The sequence below is a fragment of the Limanda limanda genome, chromosome 5, assembly GCF_963576545.1.
Source record: "Limanda limanda chromosome 5, fLimLim1.1, whole genome shotgun sequence".
In the NCBI taxonomy this organism is placed as follows: domain Eukaryota; kingdom Metazoa; phylum Chordata; class Actinopteri; order Pleuronectiformes; family Pleuronectidae; genus Limanda; species Limanda limanda.
The window spans coordinates 22,120,989-22,136,537 of record NC_083640.1 but is presented as its reverse complement, the minus strand read 5'-3'; the positions used below and the strand labels follow the sequence as shown (position 1 = coordinate 22,136,537).

Below are 15,549 nucleotides of genomic sequence, written 5' to 3'. Positions count from 1 at the left end.
TTTGAAATAATTTGATAATTCCTTTAAAAGAAAGAAAGAAACAATCACGCAAACATTGACTTACATATTAAACACATTACAATACAGATATATATTAAATTTTATAACAGCATTTATTTAGAGCAGTATTATTCTTGTCTCATGTTAGTAAATGTTTATTTTATAAGACTCACTTTAAAACATTTTTTGTGAATTTATCAGGAAGAATCTGTTGTATGTGGTTTTATCATTATTAAAAGATCTTTATTTACTTAACCAACAGACTATCTAAAATGTTAAGGTACCACTCTGATAAAGCACAAAATAATCAAATGTTTTAGGCTAAAACAAATGGTTCTATCAATATTTAGTACATAATTTACACTGATACTTTGTGGGTTCTATCATAAGCCATAGATGAGAACAACTTTTAAGGCAACAGGTAGTGGAAATTCTTCTTATTTTTCTCTCTTTTTAGCTCTTGATTTCATTAGGGAAACATCTCCAGTCAACTTAGTCCTTGTGCTGCAAGGACATCTGGAGGAAAATCCATTCACCAACTGCAGACTTATTATGGTTCTAATGCTTTATTGTTTATTTTCAGAGATTAACTAACTTTAAACTAACTATAAATTGTTAACCATTGGAGAGGCTACCTGATGAGAGTCAAAAAGACAGAAGCAGCATGGCTTGATACGACTCACAATATAATAACCTTAAAGTTCTTATTAATATATTATAACTCAAATGAATGACTGACATTTCAGTAAATATAAATATTAATAAATGGGATCCTCACCATGAATAAAGCTCTTTTATTTTGAATTTTTCATAAAGGGCACCCACTGGGTCACATATAATTTTTATTACCTATGGCATATAAAAAAAAAATGTCTGTGTATTACTGGCACTGGTGAATCCGCTCACTAATCATTCACAACCTCCACTGGGGGCACGTGCCCAAGAAACCATGTGGTGTGACTGGGTGGTATGATTCACTGACCTTGCTGTCTGCAAGGAAGGTTACTGTGTGTCATTTGAGGACGGCGGGCTGAACTTTCCTCTATATTTACTTACAAAACATTGTCCACTTCCTTGAACATGGCTGTGAGACACACTCGACTGTGAGATATGAAAATGAAAAAGAAGACAGTTAGATGTTTAGAGGATTTAATCTGCTTTGTTGAAATGATCCCAAGAATAAATGACTGTTCCTTACTGATCTCCCTTATGCGCTGTGTACTGTACTAATCACTAAAATCACTAAAACAGGCAAACTTTGGGAGAAATCAAGGCGTCTCAAGTACGATATCTCAAAACGATCCTAATATTTGGTGTGTTTAATTGTGGATTTCCAACATCTTGACTATTTTCTCCTGATGTGTACATCTAGTAGAGTTGCACACGTTTTGTTCAAGTGTTGAATAACAGTTTTATGGGTCAAAGTCTCATGTATCCTCATAAACCTGAGAAAACTTATCTAGTTTTTTCCTATCTTCCTCTGACAGGCCTCTTCTTGCATATTTGATAACGACGGTCTTCTTCAGTCGACCTGAGGTGATAAAAGTCTCAGTTACATGCAGCCACTTACTCCAGCACCCTGTTGAATATGAGCCTTAAATCTTTGAAGCATGCAATGTTTTGCATTGTCACCAATGCCAACAGTTGTCGCCCACTATAAGTAACACAAACAGAGCCGGTTGGCACCAGCCTCACACTGTGTGGGTCCTCCTCACCTTGACGAGTCGTAACCTTTGGTCAAGTTTGTTGGTGGATCTTTAACTGTGCGACGCAGCAGCAGCAGGTGTTTGGAGCGTTGCGTAACTCTGTGGCTCCGGACGAGGAGTGAGTGCTTGCCCTCACGAGTCCCCTATAGGTCGATCTCACCTTCAGGGGAGGGGGCAACAGTTGTGTTCCTGCGACGGGCAAAGTTTGAATCCAGGTCTTGTGCTGAAACCTGACTGCTCCTGTCCACTTCACGCCATTCAGCTCTGTCACTGGACAAGGTAGGCTGTCATTCACGTTCACCACTTCATGCTTTTTCATGGTCAAGGGTGTGGAGTGTGAAAACACTTGTAGGGGGTCTGTTGTCATGAATTGCTTTGTGTGAATGCATGTCTTTAAACTTGCAGTGCACTATAAATACATTTTGAACGTTATATTTAACTTTGATATTTTTAGACGAGTAATGTGCACTTGCCTGGTTGAGTCTTTACCATGTGGACGGTGCAAACTGAATTTGTGGTAAATATATTTAACATGATTACATGACTGAGAGATAACCCACATTAGAAAGAAGCAGGTTCCTCGACTTTTATTGTTTGGTCAACAGAGTCTTCTCTTTAAACCCCCCACTCCATAAAAACCGACTACAGTTTAAAGTGTGTCCTCTCATGGACCTCATCCTAACACACTTTAAACAAACACGGCAAACTGCTCTGGAATTTGGATGTAGTCCCCCCCCCGCCTCATTTCTGGTTAACGTACAAATCTGAGTCAATAACGACACCGAAATCTAATCTTTTGTGAACTTCTATTGATTTTTGCATAATGCAGAGCAAACTTTTGCCACACCACATTGCCACACTAGTTTTGCAAGTCGTGTGAACTTTGGTCCACATGAATCTTGAGCAAAGTTATCTTAATAACCAGAGGTCACTCTGAGATTCTGCCGGGTTCACAGATCTTAATCTAATGTGCTTTTATTACAGGATGCAGCCATATACGCATGTCAAGATGTCACTCATTTGATTTGATAGATAAATATAATTTCTTTTGGAACCTAATTGAGGACACACACGTGTGTGTGGTATTTTATTTGTTATCACAGTTGCAAAGTGTGCACACTAGATGGCCTTGTTTCATTGTGTGCACTACAGACACTAGAGGAGGGAGCTAAGGGCAATGCAGTGTCAATACATGTATTTACATTTCGTTTAATATGTTGGTTAAGTCCTGTTGATCGTTATAAACTAGTGCGACAGATATGCAGCCTTTTCAGTTTCACTGTGCGATTGTTCCGGTCAAAGTTCCTCCCAGTTTGAGACAGATATTAGAACGCGTGCGTACAGATGTCCCAATGCCGCCTGGCAGAGGATTCATCGTTTCATCATTTAATGTACGACATTACTAGCGTCAGCGGTCATTGGCTCTGACCTGTTGCAATAACTTTAGTGAGTCTCAGTATATAAAGCAGAATTGTGATATCTTTTAATCAATAATCTTATCAGCGTGGAGGCTCGTCGCCAGGGGAGCGCCTGGAAGTGTTCATGCCAATTTTACTTTTCATTGATATCAATATAGTTTTTTATTGTCTCTAGCAAATAAAAGATGAGCGTCCAAGAAGATTCCGTTCTGAGTAACGGTGTTGCAGTCGTGGATGGTGATGCTGAGAGGTATGTAAAGTGATGCACGTCCCAAAGTCCGAGACAAATCTTTCACTTATTCAAGGTGATTTTTAATACGCATTGATCAACTTAAGATAATTTAATTTCTTAGAAATCCCTTTTTAATGCATAATTTGATATCCCTTCTGTGTCCTATAACCTCTGATTTCTTTTCACAGCATCCCCTCCCAAACGGAACAGACCGTGTCGGACCTATCAGATTTAAAAACCTTCTCCACTGTCATCCTCAACGGAGAAGCCACCAGAGAGCAGGAGCCTCAGGCCCCGGTCAAACCTCCCAGATCTCCTGAGCTCCAGGAAAGAACCGAGGGGCTTCCGCCAGGTGAGAATCTCTGCTGGATTTTTAAAAGGGTGGGAAATAACCAGATGTGGAAAAACTGCTGTAGAAGTGAACGAGTTGAAAATGTTGAACAGAAAATGCTTGATTGGAGAGCCCAGTGGTTTATAAACACAATAAAACATATTGCAAAACATATTTTAACCGTTCTTAATACTATATTTCCACAATTTCTTCAGAATTTTTCTTTAACGTGAAATTCTGCTTGTTTTCACATTTATATGTGGTGGCAGCATAACTCATTAGTTGAACATGTAGAAATATGTGTAAACTGTTTTTTATTTAGAAAGGTCAAAACCCCAAAATGGCATTATCTGCTTCATGGAGGGTATAGATTATAAATTAGAGTATCAGTGTCGTCAAGTTAACAAAGCACAAACAGACATTTAACTCTTTGCAACGAGAAAATACATCATAACAGATCAAAACAGATATTAAAAATGTTTAGACTGGTTCCTAAAAGAATATTTGAGTACCTCAGCTGAGGAATTAGCGCCAGCTGGTTTTTCCAGACTGTCAAGTTTCGTTGGGTTCAGTTCACTCGTCAGTCTTGACTATGAAGCAGAGAAGAGCAGCATGGACGACTTTCTCATCGATAATTAAACACCCATCATTTCTCACTCGTAGCTGCAGGGTGGCTCTTCAGCGTTCATGTGGTCTGCCCCTCAAGTAGTGCATGTCTGGGATAATATAACCAAGAAAATAAACAGTGTGCCCTAAAGGTTAAGGCTTGAATGGACTTGTGGGGGTTTTTAAGTAGCCACTGAGTAGAAATCACACTAATTACTTAATAAATGATGCACAAAGATCTATATAAAAGCGATGTTGTTTGCAAAAGCAAAAACTGTTTACAAGAAATTGTGATCTCTCTCTGGAAACTGTTGCATCAAGCAGCTATAGAGTGATATCGTTGGAACTGCCGGTTAATTCCTGCAAAAGGAAAGAGCAGAATGATAAACTGATGTTCTCAATCAAAACTTTATTTAAAACGCGCCTTTCAAACAAATCAAAATGCAGAGCAAATGTTTAAAAAAGGATCAAGTTCAGAGACCGAAGCCACTCATAAAGATTACAAAGCAAATGATAGTAGAGCAATAAAATGTGAATAAAACAATAAAGAAAGGCATAATAGTTTAGGAAGAGATTATAAAAAAGATATTAAAAAGAATACAAAATAAAATACGTATCATAATAAATAAAACCACTGGAAATTCAACACAAAATAAACCATACATTTATAAAAACTATAAAATGAACGACGAACTATGTTGTGTGATTCCTCTGCGTACATCTAACCAAACCTGATTGGTCGGTGGGGGTGGACATTCCACGGCTTCCTGTTTGGCCTCAGGTAACAACACAGCGTTGCTCTCTGCAAATCATCTGGCTCTCACTCGACGAGAGGCGTCACACCCCCACAGGTGTCTCTCCCTCCCGGCAGCCGGCTCTTCTTCTAGTTGTGAGCGTGCTGTGTGTGTTTTGGTGTGGTGTCGTCTCCTTGTGAGTTGAACTTCTCATTCATGGCGGGTAAACGCGGATGGCCCTGTTGTCCCTCCACAGAAGAGCCCAATGCGGTTCCGCTGTCCCAGAGCACTGGGACCACCACGCTGGCCCCGGCGGACCGGCTGTGGAGCACCAGCAGGGATGAGGCGGTGCGGCTGCGGATGGAGGGCTCCGGCCGGGCCTCGCTGACGCCCATCACCGTCCATCAGATGTTCCTGGAGACGGTGGAGCAGCACGGAGACTATTCTGCCTTGATGTCCAAAGAAGACGGCCAGTGGGTGACCCTGACATGGAGGCAATACTACGAGCAGTGCAAGGCCGCTGCCAAAAGCTTCCTCAAGGTTTGTTTGCAAATGAACTCATTCTGCATATCTCCCCGTGCACTCCTGTGTGATATATATATATTTATATATATATATGTGTGCAATCAGGAAGTATCTGGGCAGTGGCTCTATTAGTTCTGTTGTCTCTTCTTCCCCACATTGATTTGATGGAACAAAACATTAACTGTGAGGTTACTGTCGGAGCTGCTGGCTTTTATTACAGGTTATTTTAGGTCAATAATACAGGAACTACAGTCAGTCAGTTAAGGCTCTTGTTATTGTTTTTTTGGATTTTTCAGCAGGGCTTGATAATCTGGTGTAGCTCTGGATAATGAGTTAACTATATATGTTGTGTAACCTCTATTTTCAATTTCGATTCTAAGATTTATCAATATCTGTAAGCAGGGGAAATTATTTATTTTCTAGTTCTCATGAATTTTTCCATACTGTCCCCCAAACAATTAAACGTTTCATGGTTTAATAATTTATTTCATGGTAATATTTGTACCTCTTGTCATCATCCGTCCAGTTTTCAGGAACAGATACAAAACCAGATATTTATCGTATGTAAATCAGTTCATACACAGCAGCAGTGTTGAGATGTACTGCTCTTTCATAACTGAACTGTATGTTAATGTGTTGCATATTAAACAGAGGAGTCAGGGCAACATGCACATTAGCAACATGTCAAGAAATACAAGGAAACAACCCCCCCCCCCGGCGCCTGTTGTTGTAAACTACCCTCTCTCACTGTAATGTCCCCGGTGTGAGAATGAGCAGCTGGAAACGTACACTTGGGCGTGTGAAGTCCGCCGCTTGTGTTACGTCTCGTGTTTCACGGCCATGTTCACATCTCATGAGATGGAGTGGCCTTTGAAAGGAAATGTAGGTGAAAGGTAACAGAGGTAAACTGGGCCAGTGTGTAATTAAACATGTTCTTTAAAAAAAAATGAAATAAAAGAAACACTTCTTTCTTTCAGTTGGGGCTGGAGCGTTACCATGGCGTTGGGATTCTGGGATTCAACTCCCCCGAGTGGTTCATCTCAAACATCGGCTGCATCCTGGCTGGGTGAGACCATCTTTAAACCCAGCGATTAAAACATGGAGACTGTTGTTGTGTACCTGAGATGCCTCCACATGATTTCCCCTGACGCAGCACATTTCTCTCTGTCACTATCTCATCACATCTGCCTCTGAACTACTGAGTGGGAAGTCTCAGGAATTTGAATCTGGTTGTTTGGCTCGTTATTCTCTCACTGCTCTCAGAAGAACCAAGGACACAGCAAAAAGTGTTGTTTGGTATTCAGCTGATGAAATATACTCAAAGACCTAAATTTACTCGACAACACACTTTCATCCACAAAAGCTAGAACAAAGTAAAACAAATGTATATTTTCTCTCACTGGTTATTGATGCAGTTTTTATTCTTTTTCGTTTGCCTCATTGAGTTGTTTCACATTGTTCTTATTTTATTTATTTAGGTGATTTTAAGGGGCTCACCTCAATGTGATCAGATCTTTTATCGGTTTGATTTATACATTTTATTTAATTTTTTTATTCAAATTTTACTGTGTTATTCTTTCCAGTGTTAAGCACAACTGTATCTGCAGCTCTCGAAAAGTCCATTGTATTTGGTTCATTCACAAAAAGTTCTTTAAAGGTCCTTTAAAAAATGGCTTCAGGAGTGAAATTGTGTTGCAGGTGGCGGTTCAGTCCCTGAAATTGTTAAATTAATCAATTATATACGTAGGAACTATTATTATGTGCAGCAATGATTATTAATTATAAAAGATGTCATATTTTTAAATCACTTGGGCCTGTTTTACTGTGAAGTCAGTAACATAAAACAGATATAAACAAATCTTAAATTAATCTGGCGATTGTAAATCACTCTACAGAAACTCTGTTGAAAGAAGAAATGTTTCATCTCAAACTCTCCTGCTACAGACTGTGGTCAGATGAGCAAAATGTACAGTGACTCATTCTCATGTGATTTGGGGTCGTAGGGGTCTGGCAGCCGGCATTTACACGACCAACTCAGCGGAGGCTTGTCACTATGTGGCGGCCAACTGTGAGGCCAACGTGCTGGTTGTGGAGAACCAGAAACAGCTTGACAAGATCCTGCAGGTCAGAGGCTTTATTACAGCACCACTCCTTAGTGTCTGTAGTAAATACACATTTATATATATACATATACACACAGATGTGTGTATGTAAAAACCTGTCCTCACATGACCCAGTTTAATTTGTTTTTCCCATCAGGTTAAAGATCAACTTCCTCACCTGAAAGCCATTGTGCAGTATAAAGGCGAACTGCAGCAGGAGCTTCCAAACGTCTACACTGTACGTTCACTCAGCAGCAAACTGAATGAAATAGACCAATTATATAAGTGTATAATATGTTTATTCCATTATTTACCTGTTTAAGGCAAAACTATTATGCTTCTTACTTGTGGTTAAGGAATTGCAGTTCCACAAATGTGATTTAAACTACAAAGCTACATTTAATCAGCCTGAGTTTTGAATAACATTTTTAAAAACTATCTGTGTATGTGTGTAGTGGGCGGAGTTCATGAAGCTGGGAGAAGATGTGTCCAATGAACAGCTGAATGCTGTGATTGACAGTCTCCGGGCCAATGAGTGCTGCACCCTCATCTACACGTCTGGAACCACTGGAAACCCTAAAGGCGTCATGCTGAGCCACGACAATGTGAGTGAAGAGACCTTCTCTTTCTCAGCTCTTGCATTATATTGGAGAATTATAATGTGGTTTAAACTAAGCATCTTGTTTTGCCAATAATTCCTAATCTGTTTGATATTTTAGATGAACTCAAATTAACATATGATTTCAGGTTTAAGTTATTATCAATGCTTGCTCCTAGGAATAATGTAGAAATTTAAACTTATCAATTAATATAAAGTTTTCTCAATATTAAGTGACATTAAATAACTTATTCTTCTCAAATGGCAATAGGCAGGAAGCTGTAAAGATTCTTCAGACTGTCCCGCTCTGCTATTGCCTCAACATGAAACTTTCGATAGATCTGATAAACGTTTCTTCCCTTGTTTCAAAATGTCTTTTGGTTGTTACTGTCATGTACGTGTGGGACAGATGTCGGCTCAGGGCCATGTCGATGTGTGTTTGCTGTATTGCATTATAAAAAATTGAAAGTATGATTCCCTGATGAATCCTCGTCCACTTTTGAATGTGCAGCTGACATGGACGGCCCACACGGCGTCGACCTTGGTAGATTTCACCTACGGCGAGGAGGTGTTGGTCAGTTACTTACCGCTCAGCCACGTGGCCGCCCAGATGATGGACATGTGGATCACCATGGCCTTTGCCGGAACCATCTACTTTGCAGACCCAGATGCCCTCAAGGTAACGGCGCCTGCTGTGGCACAAACACGGAGCCGATAACACAGGTTCCTCATCTCGACTTTAATCCTCATTCACACTCTTCCACGCAGGGCTCTTTAGGAACCACACTGAAAGAGGCCCGCCCCACTTATTTCATGGGGGTCCCTCGAGTGTGGGAGAAGATGCAGGAGAAGATGAGAGCCATGGGCGCCAAGGCATCTCCACTGAGGAAGAGAGTGGCGGACTGGGCCAAGTCCATCGGCCTGCAGTACAACCTCAGTGTCATGAACGGGTGAGACGGGATCTTCTGGAATCAACAAGTCTTTGTGTGATTTGTCAACAACATTGCTTTTATCGGATAGATGAGACTGCACATTTTCTCTGAATGACTCAGGCGGTTTAACTATTAACATACTTTACAGCACACACTGTTTAACTCAGGTATATATAAATCGTAACTGGGTCATAATGCAGGAGATCAACAAAGTGATTACAGTTCATCCTGTGGCGATCATGAATGTTTCATATCATATCAGAAAATCCTTGTGAGCTCACCTCAGTTTTAACCTTGAATATCATCTCTCTCTTTCGGGCTTCCAGGGAGGAAGCGGTGCCGTGGGGTTTCATGCTTGCCAACAATCTGGTCTTCAAAAAGGTGCGTGGCGCGCTGGGCTTAGACCGCTGCAAGATCTGCTTCACAGGCGCCGCCCCCATCACCAAAGACACCCTGGAATACTTCATGAGCCTGAACATGCCGCTGATGGAGTTGTACGGCATGAGTGAAAGCTCCGGCCCGCACACCGTCTCCATCAACAGCAGATACCGCCTCTCCAGGTCAGCGGCCAAACATTACAGATCTTAATAACTACAACTAACGTGTCGTTAATGAGCATGTGAGGATGTGGCAATCTGTTAATCATTTTCTTTTTTAGTGAGACTCAACACCTCTATTTACAACAGTGGCCCTGAGATATGTTCTGCAGGGAAACCACAACACAACCAAATGCAAAATCGTGCTGGAAGTGGACACATTACTGAAATGTTTCCAGGGGATACAGACAACGGGGTTTACTGAAGGTGTTGAAAATGAGTTAATCTATAATTTACCCCGGAAGTCTCATCCCTTTTTACGTCCCATGGAAACACTTTGATCGTTGTCAGCAGCATGTTTCTATATTTTAATGATTGACCGTCCCTGATTATGACATTTTATTAAACATATACAGGAATTTGGTTGAGTTTCTGGTACAACACGTGACGGGTTTAGGTCAGTCTTGTCTTGGGAAAGATTTTACTTCTTGTCAGGGGGCAAAGATTTGACTTCAGCATGTGGTTGACTCTGGATCCGTGTTTCCAGCTGTGGGAAGGTGATGCCCGGCTGCCAGACCAAGCTGGAGAACCCAGACGCCGACGGGAACGGAGAGATCTGCTTCTGGGGTCGGAACGTCTTCATGGGCTACCTGAACATGGCCGACAAAACAACAGAGGCCCTCGACGAGAGCGGCTGGCTGCACTCCGGAGACCTGGGAAAGAACGACCAGTACGAATTCCTGTACATCACTGGAAGGATCAAGGGTGAGCGATGATTGAAAGGGCGTCTTGTCATGTTCTTTAGTTTGTAAAAACCGGTCAATATGAGACTTTCCCTGATAATCAGTATTGGTATATGAAAACTTTAATTTAACAGAATAAACTTTGCAGGAAAGATGTGCATTTATGTCAAAATTCAATTTCTATGTATTTGGTTGTATTTCTTTTTATTTGTAGTTATTTATTATTAGGTTTATGGTTAAAGTTCAGGGAGGAAACTTCACAACTGGGAATGTTTCTTTTGCGAGTTGTTCTCACAGTCACAAAATGTGCACATCCAACGCAGGGAAACAACATAATGCATCGTTTAGTGAAGAATAACATTGGTCACTGTGCTTTATTGTGAAATTGGACACTTTCTCCTTCACACAGAGTTGATCATCACCGCCGGTGGAGAGAACATCCCTCCTGTGCCCATCGAGGACGCACTGAAGGCCGAGGTGCCAATCATAAGCAACTCCATGCTGCTCGGAGACAAGCTCAAGTTCCTCTCCATGCTGCTCACTCTCAAGGTAAACAAGCGTCCATTCCTGCATCCACAGTAAATAAGATCAACAAACACAAACAAACCACCCTGCTCTGTTTCCACAGTGCGTCGTCGATGACAACGGTGACCCCACAGACGAGCTGAGCCCCGAGGTGCTGGACTTCTGCCAGCAGCACGGCGTCACGGCGACCAAGGTGTCGGAGGTCTTAGCCAATAAGGAGCCAGCTGTCTACAAAGCCATTCAGGAGGGCGTGGAGCGGATCAACGCCAAAGCAACATCCAACGCCATGAGGGTCCAGAAGTGGGTCATACTGGAGAGAGACTTCTCCGTTAGTGGAGGAGAACTGGGTGAGTGTTTTCTTATTCTTCCTGTGATGTGTTAATGTCCAAGATAAAAATCACACGGACATTGATGCACCATGGGAATGTTATTTATACAGGTGAAGTGCTTTCTTTGGGTTTCCTCATCGATTGCAAGCGAACAAAAGAACAGAGTAATCTCGATTCCTCCTGCGACTCCAGACAAACACATCTTGCTTACTTTTATAAACCCTAAGAGTTCTGCTCAACTCAACAAAAAAGTGTCAGTCTTCGTCCTGAGATAAAAATACCACGTTCGTAATAAGTCAAACTCAACCTCTTTATTTTCAGTAAAATTTTAGCCGTCTATTTTTGATATTTCAATCTCATTTTATCAAAGAAAATTTTATATTTTAGTTTTATAATAAAAAAACATTTTTAATCTAATTAAATTTTTCTCAAACTTAAGTATTTTCAATTAAAATTTCTTCTGACTCATTTGAACAATTTAGTCTGAAAGGTTGCAACAACATTAGCAAATCCAGCTGTCATGGTGAGTAGAGTTGTTCTGAATTATACTGGTAATGTATATATAGGCTACTAACTATAGCTACTGCCCACGATGCAAACAAACCATGTTTACTGTTACACATCCATTTCTGAAATGTTTAAACATGGGTTGTGTGTTTAAAACACAGAAACAACACAGCCAAATGGGCGGCTGACTTTCTGTGAGTCTTCATTTCCATCTGCAAACAACACATATGTCCTGTTGTTGTGACTCATATAGATAAAGTCACCTCACTCCCTTCAGTCAATGTCTTTACGTGGCTTCAACTTAACGTCAGGTCACCTTAGTTTCTGTGTGACGCACCTTCAGGTGTTTTTCATTACACACACCCACATTTTTCTCTCGGTGGTTTTATATTTGAAGTGGTTCCAAATGTTTTGTTGCAGTTGTGTTGTTTCCCGTCCCTGTATGTGATTAGATCTCCTACAGCCATAGTGTTAACATTCTTTGCCTTTGGATGATTCAGGCAACTGCTGATGTGCACGGAAAATAAATGTGCACTGCTGCCATTTAACAGGCATTTAGATTATGTCATTATTTTTAAAAATGCTTTTAGTTTAGATTTTCTAAAACTACCTTCCAGTCTCATCAACAATACTGCACATGATGCAGTTAAAGTATAGTTAAAGATCACTTTAGAGGCGTCTCATCGTGATCCTATCTGAGTCATGGAAAACAGATCATTGATTAACATATTTTCTCATAGCTCTCGTGAAAGAACTTTCCCGGAAAACAAAGCAAGATAGATTAATAACTAAGAAAGAAAAAAAGAGGATGAAATAATTAATCTGGTCCAATTTAATCAAACATTAAAAGACTGATACTGACGACAAGTAAACCAACAATCCCCTCCCACACTTCTCTCGTGACTTCTCCTTGTATTATTAAAACTTCAGCACTGTCATTAAAGAGTGAGGGAGTTGTGTCTATTGCTGTTGCTCACTCCAACATTTAAATAGCTGTGGCTGTTCAACAAGCCAGACAACGTTCCATACAGGTTTGTTCATTAGTGATAGTTTTACAACCTTCACTTTCTTTGAGTCTCACTCTGCAGAGGGCTTCAGGGGTAAACAGCAGTGCAGCCAAGTTTAACACAATAAAAATAAATGCCTCCATACTGCTCCTGTGGTGTCGTCCAAGTGTCAGTAAGCCCCGACATTCCAATTCAACTCGAAACGGCCTCATTTACACCAGGTTCTTAGCCTCAACATCCTCTGATATCCTCCTGGTTAATGCTGCAGGTCTCGCGATATAGCTGCAGTTACTCGGGAGTGAACCATCCCACAATTTAACCTTCTTTGCTTCTTTGTCTGTGCAGGACCCACCATGAAACTCAGGAGGCCCATCGTTGTGAAGAAGTACCAGGAGAAGATAGACGAGTTGTACGCAGTGGCCTCGGACAGAGCGTAGACTGCACCGCACACAGAGACAACACAACACTGAAGAGAGACGCTCACGAGACACGGGGGGGCTTGTATGTGAACACTGCGCTGTGCCCAGGCGTCATGACTAGGAACATATGAACCTCTTTTCACCGTAATATTAAAAGTGCAAAGAGGTTCATAGCAAAAAAGCGGAAAAGTCTTGATTCTGAATGTCTGGTATTTAATTAAATAGAGGAAAACATGAGGAGTTTTCCACAAGCTGTAGAAGAGTCTGTATGTCGTCTGTTCTAAAAATCGATATTTAAGCTGCAACGGTGCACTTTTTGTAAATAGCACATCCAAACCGGAGCCAAACTTTGCCATTGACCGTGTGGCACATACACAACAGTTGAACTGTACACTGTGACTCCAAAATCCACAGGCAGGGAGGGGGGAACACTGGATGGTGTCAGCGTCATTTGAGGCAATAAACGTTTTGAAGGAGATTTATAGGGAACCATCACCCACTGTGGCTGGAAATAGGAAAGGCTCTTTTGAGATCACGAGCAAATGTATTCTGTTTTTGAAGCAGCAGTATCTGTTTAAATATTTTACAGCATTACTTGCCAGTTTTGCGTCTCATGTTTTGTACAGTAGATAATCCCCATCCGGCAAAAAGCTGCAGGCATTGCCTCTGTAGGTGGAGGTGACGTTTTGATGAGGTGTTTTTATAATGTAAGAGCAATATTATTAGTATGAATTCCAACAATCACAAATGTGAAGATTATTGAGCATATATTTGAATGTTGTGCTTCTCCATGTACAGTTTGACGAATCCTGAGATGTTTATTTTGTGATGAATGGAAAATTACACTGTCAATAAAAAGCGAGTGATTTGAACAAATTGACCAAATGGGGTTCAAGAATTTTTAGCTTTTATCCATTTTGGATTCAACCTTTTTAAGTGTATAGGTACAATGTATATAAAGTAGCATTAAACACTGCAATGCTATCTTTTTTAAATTCAAAATATTTTCCAGCTTGATGCAAAAGAGGGAACTGAAATCCTCCAGTTGCAGAGGCTGAAATCAGCGAATGTTTGAGTTATTTCCTGATTAATGACTTCACATATCAATTATCGTAATAAGTATGTGGTGAACATCTTTGATTTAAGAATTTTAAAGATGATTATCTCACTTAGGAAAATGCTCCGGTTAGAGCAAAAACACAACATAACTCAATAATACAATATCTTTTGTGTATTTTTTAATCTTTGTAAAGTAAAAAGTTGTCAGATAAGGAATCAGTTCAATGCAAAGTGGATCATTTCTAGAAACCATTGGGTTAATTGTATCAGTACAGACTGGAAGATGATGCAGATCTCACCTCTTTGCTTATTTGAAAGACATAAACTTACAGATAACTTTGTATACTATTTTGGGCTTTTCCAGGAAGTTGGATGTGGTAACTCATAGTGGATATGTAAAGTGAAATGTAAAATGCAAGAGGCCAAACTCAGCATATAAGTAAAATACATTGAGTTGTTTTTTTTTATGAAAAACACTGCAGCTGATTTGTTTGTTGGCTTAATGTGCCAACAAACAAATTACCCCAGGGTTGAGTTTATTCCTTCAATTAGTGAGAACCTCTTTACCCAAAAGAAGAAGTACTTTGACAGGTGTCAGTTAAGAAACACCTTGAGCTAGTAACAAAGTACTCTGACAGCAGCGTAGCCAGAGGCGACAAGTAAAAGTAAATGTGGAGAAACTATAATCCTGCTTCAGCACTGCCTCTTGTTAACGGCACTGACTTAATTTCTTTGTTTCCTCACACGGCTTGTGTGAGAAATACGAAGACAAAATCCATGTTTGCACACAGACATATCAGATTGCATTCTTGGACAACTGGTTGCGTTGCTTCTTATTGCGGCAAAGTGTCTCGGATAAAGTTACAAAGGCATTTCCCTGTCTCAGCTCCGCTTTGTGTGACCGTCAGAACAGTTTGTGCAGAGTTTGTCTCACGGCTGCTCGTTCCCTACGGGCCTTTTACTGATGAGGATCATGAATACACCGTGTTCATCAGGAAATAGATCTAAACTGGCTGGAACCTTTCACCCACTTTCTGTGAAAGATTCTTCAGCAGCTGTTTAACTTGTGACCTTATAACATTGATAACATCCTCAGAGTCATCTTGTCTCATGAGACAAATGCTGTGTTCTGCAGCAGACACAGAATAAAACCTTAAACTCTTAAGTGTGAGTTGAAGCTGCAGATGTTGAAGTGGTAAGGTGTTTATTTTGGTCAGGATTGAAAAGGACCCAACAAGAA

At 40.6% G+C, this 15,549-nt stretch overlaps 1 protein-coding gene across 1 annotated transcript; it reads left to right on the top strand.

Moving 5' to 3' along the window:
- Positions 1–1,755: 1,755 nt before the first annotated feature.
- Positions 1,756–14,126, top strand: LOC133001792 (long-chain-fatty-acid--CoA ligase ACSBG2-like). The gene is made up of 15 exons (XM_061071482.1): positions 1,756–1,985; positions 3,300–3,374; positions 3,545–3,708; positions 5,284–5,567; positions 6,530–6,618; positions 7,556–7,676; positions 7,812–7,892; positions 8,110–8,259; positions 8,764–8,931; positions 9,021–9,202; positions 9,511–9,744; positions 10,268–10,485; positions 10,873–11,012; positions 11,092–11,335; positions 13,177–14,126. Exons 2-15 carry the CDS (start codon positions 3,310–3,312, stop codon positions 13,266–13,268), a joined length of 2,232 nt encoding a protein of 743 aa, XP_060927465.1. The 5' UTR covers positions 1,756–1,985; positions 3,300–3,309; the 3' UTR covers positions 13,269–14,126.
- Positions 14,127–15,549: the final 1,423 nt, after the last annotated feature.

Excerpts from the sequence above, each read along its gene's own strand:
- LOC133001792 (XM_061071482.1), top strand. The coding sequence starts at position 3,310 with ATGAGCGTCCAAGAAGATTCCGTTCTGAGTAACGGTGTTGCAGTCGTG. Across the intron at positions 6,619-7,555 it reads ATCGGCTGCATCCTGGCTGG|GGGTCTGGCAGCCGGCATTT; the intron begins GTGAGACCATCT and ends TTGGGGTCGTAG. Across the intron at positions 8,260-8,763 it reads TCATGCTGAGCCACGACAAT|CTGACATGGACGGCCCACAC; the intron begins GTGAGTGAAGAG and ends TTGAATGTGCAG.